Source organism: Glycine soja, chromosome 12 (genome assembly GCF_004193775.1).
Source record: "Glycine soja cultivar W05 chromosome 12, ASM419377v2, whole genome shotgun sequence".
Classification (NCBI taxonomy): domain Eukaryota; kingdom Viridiplantae; phylum Streptophyta; class Magnoliopsida; order Fabales; family Fabaceae; genus Glycine; species Glycine soja.
Window position 1 is genome coordinate 6,401,769 of NC_041013.1, and position 6,189 is coordinate 6,407,957.

At 32.6% G+C, this 6,189-nt stretch overlaps 1 protein-coding gene across 1 annotated transcript; it reads left to right on the forward strand.

Moving 5' to 3' along the window:
- The first annotated feature begins 2,621 nt into the window (after positions 1 to 2,621).
- On the forward strand, positions 2,622 to 4,228 carry LOC114378164. Its single transcript, XM_028336712.1, has 2 exons — positions 2,622 to 2,812; positions 2,971 to 4,228. Exons 1-2 carry the CDS (start codon positions 2,759 to 2,761, stop codon positions 3,643 to 3,645), a joined length of 729 nt encoding a protein of 242 aa, XP_028192513.1. The 5' UTR covers positions 2,622 to 2,758; the 3' UTR covers positions 3,646 to 4,228.
- The last annotated feature ends 1,961 nt before the right edge of the window (positions 4,229 to 6,189 follow it).

A 6,189-nucleotide genomic window follows, 5' to 3' on the forward strand; every position in this document is an offset into this window, starting at 1 on the left:
GTTTAAGTTACTTGCCCTAGGGGTAAGGATTAAGTGAGACTCGTAGACTTCCCGATGGATTCAAATTACTGTCGTAAAATAACTTCATCTCAGTCAAAAGCCAGCCAAGTTTGAAAAGTAATATTAACACGTTCATTTATTAATTTATGTTGGGGGATAAGATCATTTTGAAAATAACTGTATTTTAAAAAAAATATTCCATTTGAATCTAATTAATCTCGTTTTGATTAAGAGGTTTTATCTTTTATTTTTACGAAACTAAAACAATTAGGAAAACATTAAACGTACACCTCATTTTTCTATATATGTGTAGGAGAAAAACAAAAAAAATATAGAAAGGGAGAAAATTGATATAGTGTGTAATAGTAAACCAACAAGTTGTTAAGGGTAGAATTAAACTTAATCGTGTAATTTTTTGTTTGAATCTTGAATGATGAAAACAAAGTAAATTGAAGAAAATATTTCATTAAAGGTAGTCATCAATCTATTGGATACTCATAATATCGTGATAATAAAAAAAAAACATGTAATAGTAAACGAAGAAAGTTAGATTAAAAAAAAGATAGAAGAGAAGATTGATGTACGAATACAATAATCCAAACAATTAATATTTTGGCATTCTATGAAGTTTCAAATTATTGTAAATTAATAAATTTATACAATTATAACATTGAATACGATTAAATCTAAAAGATCTTGATGACTCCTGCCCTTAGACTCACCTAAGTTGAAAATTCTGGGAGACTCGCGACTCCTTAATTTTCTAGTTACATGAGAAATTTATATTTTTAAAAAAATCATTTTGTTATAATTGAACTTTTCAAGGGACATGTCACGTCCAGCTCTTCATTTTTGTTATTATTGTTACTTTATAGTTGAAAGGTTATCACTGTTTTATACGGTATCTTTCTTAGATTTTCTTGATCAATAGCATGCAAAGATGCCGGAAAAGCCAAGCAATAGACCTTGAGAGGACTTGTCTAACAGTGGGAGGTTAAAGAGAGTTTTTTTTTAATAACAAATTTGTACAAAAATTTTGATAATTATGAGAGACATAATTAAGAAGAGAAAAAAAAGAAAATTAAGACAAGATAAGTAATATAATAAAGGGAAATATTATAAAAGTTTGTTATATAAATAATATAACTAAAAAAAAAAAGTAAACAGACAACCGGTTGCTTGGTCCTGCTTTTTGTTGCTTATTTTGGCTATCGTCCAGCATACATACAAACTATTAAAATCATAACGTAGAGAACAACTAAATCATACATTACATACAGTTCAGTTGAATTTAAAATTTTATATTAATCAAATTTAGATCATATATTGAGACTATTATTCCTTGTCTCTCCGACATTTCCTAATGCAAAAGTTCCGTTAAACAGGCGAAAGATGCTTGCCATATAAAAATATTACTGTCTTGACTATTCCTTCTTTTTTTTTTTTTTAAAGAAGATTTTGACTATTCCCTTAGTACTTAATTAATTAGGATGAAGAATTCATAGTTAATAATAATCACACGAATCTCTTTTGTCTAATAATAATGATTGTTCCTCTAATAAAAATAGACTACAATTTTAAGGGAACTCTATCTGTAATGATTAATGAATACTAAAAAATTGTAATTATTATTTTAAAAAAGATTTCACTTAATTCCTATTATTTCTACTTAAGGATTGATCTCAGATTTACATTATTCACAGGCAAAATATATGTCTGTATTAGAAATATATTTCTCAGTAATATACCCTTTATTTTTTAAACAATTATTAATAGATGGAATTTCTATAAATTCTATTAAATAATTTAAGTTTTTTAATAATATAATTCACATATATTTTTACTTGAACATAAAGATAATGTTACAAAAATATCAAAAGATATTTATTATTATTTTTAGAAAATTAAATCCCACTCAAAAAATTAAAAAAAATCTTCTTATTAATATACTCAAAGAAGAAGAAAAAGAAAGAGAGATAAATTCATCATAATGCATCAATTAAAGAGGAAATTTTAAAATTCCAACTCCTAATATTACAAATAAATTAATTTAAAAAGACAATTTACTTTCATTATGTTTCATATTTCATATTTATTGGATATGTTTGTGTATAAGTGTTTTTTTAATTAGAAGTTTGCCTCAATATAATAATAAGTTTTCGAGATACAATTCATCTCATTTTAAAAAAAAAAAACAAATGTATTTTTTTTAATTAATCTTAAACTCTAGATATCTTTCAGTAAATTTAATAACTAATTTATCAAGATACTAATATCTATTTAAAGCATTAATTTTGTTTCTAAACATAGACTTGTGAGATTTGATCAAATTTATGATCATAGTCTAAAGAGATAAAATTATCTATCAATTATATTATTAATTTTGATATAAATCATGTTAAATAACTTTAAAAAAAAAAAAAAACTTACAAAAGTAGTATCCATCCAATATATGACGGAACTAACCAGATGTTATAAGATGCATCATACAGTGATAACCATAGGGCATAGGGGGGCGTAGGATTTGGGCACAGTTTAGCTTTTGTCTTTTATTTTTTTGTGCTTTTTATTTTCCAACCCACACAGTAACTTGGACTACTTCTTATAAAAAGACTTCAACCCTCCCCCAAACCCCCCTAACTCTCTCTCTACTTTTAATCGTTCCCTTCATTCACTCCCCTTTCACTTTTTCCCTTCCAACAACACAAAATTTTTGTTCATTTCATACTAATTGTCATTAATTTTGAGACCCAAAAACATGGACAACCAACGAAGTCCTCTTCTTAGTTGGGCTTTCTACTGCCACGGCAAGGTAACTAACTAACTACCCAAGCTTTTCTTTTTTACCTTAAAATCTGTTTCCATTGATTGAAGCTGCTTAGTTGAACATTTTAGTCATAAAAAGTGTGTGATGTAATGACCCTTATGGACTAATTGTTGATTAATCACATAACTTTGATGTGGGCACAGTCGATGGAGGAGCTGAAGCAGTCTCTGATGTACACTACCCTTGAGCTGGAACAAACAAGAGCAACTGTCCAAGAAGAACTAAGAAAAAGAGACGATCAGCTTCTCACCCTAAAGGAGCTTCTCAACAAAGTCATAAGAGAAAGAGATGAAGCTCAAGAGAAATGCCAGAGACTAGTGTTGGAGAAAATGGTTTTTCAGCACCAAACCGCACCTGCTTCTGGAGTTTCCAGCATTGAGGACGAGCCAAGAAGGGGAATTAATGACTCCTCCAACAATGGCCTCTCTTCATCAGATTGTGAAGAAAGCATTGTTTCCTCTCCAGTTATGGAGCATTTGCCACCACAACAGCAACAGTTGCCAGAGTCAATGATTGAGCTAATCTCACCAGATAAACCGTTGCCAGAAAAGGGTAAGCTTTTGCAAGCAGTGATGAAAGCTGGTCCTTTGCTGCAGACACTGCTTCTTGCAGGACCACTTCCTCAATGGAGACACCCTCCACCCCCTCTTGAGTCCTTTGAGATTCCACCTGTCACCATTCCTTCACCACCACAACCACAACTTCCTCATCAAGATTCCTTCACCTCGAACTGTGGGAGAGTCAGTAGGAAAAGGGTTTTCTGTGAGGGCACTGATTCCCCCACACAGAACAAGTTCCAAAGGATTGTACTCCACTGACAACTACTACTATTGTTACTGAGTCAGCTTTATTTATTATCCTTTTAGTTTTTCATTTATAATATGTTTTAAAGGTTAGGTGTTCGATTCGACTGATCTAGCATATGTACAGTGGTTTTTGTTTTAACTTGGTGGAAGGAAAAGAACTTGAAGGGAAGAAAAAGAAAATGGTTGATTTTGGGTTTCTGCTGGTGATGTTTTGGTGGATGAAGGATTTGTCCTTGGCTGGCATTTTTGCCCTTCTCACATTTTCCTTTTGTTTCGTGTGAAGTGAAAGGGTCACTGAAATTGTAATGTAACTAGGATACTACTGTAGTGCAGTAAGTAATATGAGTGTGTGTGTGTGTGAGAGAGAGATTGATGTATTAGATCACATCAACAATTAAGGGGATGGGTGATTTGGGTGTGTAGTCGTTGGGGTTGGGGTTGGGGGGATGGTGTGGCCAACCACCAAGAGCGACGGCCACGAGTTCTGTGTGTCGGGTTAGGTGGACCCACAAATCAGAATCAGGATCTATTACTGGTGTGGTGTATGATTATATTAAGCTTTATTAGACAAGTTATCATTATTCACTTCTAATCATATTTCTTCTCTCTTTTTCTAATAACTAAAGTAAAAAAAAAAACAACCTCTTCTTTTAGTTTTATGTATGTATGTATCTGCTCCCACTCAATCAGTCTGTTTATGATTCCATTAAATATTTCTTCCTTCAAAGAGGCACAAGAGCAGTTAATTTTGACCATTACCAATACATCTCTATGTTACCATACCATGTTCCATGAAAGCATAGCAACGAAAGCAAAAATCATCCACTCAACCAACAAATGAAGCATGCCAAATTATGGTATGTAAAGTTGAATCATATTGTACCCCAAAAATGATTTTTTTATAAATAACCAAAAAGTTGTTGTCTACAATCTTTAAACAACTGTTGTTGTCATTGGCATAACAAAAAAAGCTTATCCCTCTCCTCTAACTCCAATTCATGGTTATACCATTTCTCTTAGTGCGATTGTTATTTTAGAAAACCCTTTAAGTTATCAAAACTACCATTATTTGGGACCAAATATGAAATTTCCAAGATCCGAGAGAAGGATGTCAGCATCACAGTTGATATACTAAGTGTAGCCGTGTTCTATAACAGTGGTATGTTACACGCTCAAGGTGACAGTGTCAAGGGTAGGTAAAAGGAGGTCACATGGACAGTCTTCTCCAAAGCAGACAGGTGCATGCAGAGGCTGCACATCTTTGCCTAAATATAGTGCGTACTACACGTAATTTCCAAATGTAAACTTTACCCAGCAATTTACACTGTTCCTATTCAAGAACCCAAGATTTTCTGTTTTTATTTTATCAATGAAGGTTAGTTATTAATTTTTATGTTGTACGCAGCCTTACCCTTGCATATGCAAAGAGACTGTTTCCGGATTCGAACCCATGACCAACAAGTCACCAAGGCACAACTTTACCGCTGCACCAGGGCTCGCCCTCTAGTTAAACTTTGATCTCTTTCCTCTTCTCTTCATCCTACACCACTAAGTCAATCTTATTTCTCTCATTTTCTGGCATTTTGACCTCTCTCGTGAGGTTAGCCCAATTGCTTTGTTAATCGACAAATTAAAATAGAAATGTAAAACTCTCATACAGCTAGCTATGTGTGTAATTAAACATTACATCAATGTATCCTTGGCAGTGACGGCAACAAGGAAGTCCTAGAAAACACGCTAAGCCTCTTCTGAACGGTGAACACAGGCTGCACAAATGACGCAACTCATGCCTTACAAGACAAGAGACATCGAAGCTTAGGTCAATATTAGGCCGAATAAGCCGAATTTAAACAACTCAATGGACAAAAAGATAGTTTTTAACCGATTAAAACCCAGGCCCATAATTATATATAACAGAATTAATTATTTTATAAGATAAGAACGTCGTACTGAAAATCACATTACAAATCCATAAACTTACTCTTACAAATTACAAATTCATAAGCTTATTCTTATGGATTATGAATTCGTATGTTTATTAACAAAGATACTTTTAAAATTTACAATAATTTGCTGAGTATACTAGAAAAATACTGGATGCACAAAGTAATTATCCAGAATAATTAGACAAATGAAAATATCAAAAGACAGGTCTTTGAATTTTCAAAGTTTAAACCTATGGCACAACCCATTAAAAGTAGGGTAAAAAAAATCAAAGAGAAGTAAGAAACGAAAACTAGTTTGGACCTATTGCATAACCTTTAACTGGGATCCAAGTGAAAAGGGTTTATACGGGGGCTTATTCCAAAGAACAGAACGCGGAGGCTTGAAGAAGATGAAACACTTGCTTGACTAAGATTGTCATACCGCGTTCAAAACATTAGGCAGATCTCACTGCACGGCAATCATTGAACCCAGTCCTTAGTTTTCTCTAAAAAGTTTATCTGGCTCTTAGGAAGATTCACCCATGATTGAAATAATATTTAATGTTATCTTCTGAGTCAGGTCCATGGAATTAGAATTAGATATTAGAAACAGCGACATCTACAGTTAGAA

Bases quoted from the DNA above. Each gene is read 5' to 3' on its own strand.
- LOC114378164 (XM_028336712.1), top strand. From the start codon at position 2,759: ATGGACAACCAACGAAGTCCTCTTCTTAGTTGGGCTTTCTACTGCCAC. The intron at 2,813-2,970 runs GTAACTAACTAA...ATGTGGGCACAG, and splicing joins CTTTCTACTGCCACGGCAAG to TCGATGGAGGAGCTGAAGCA.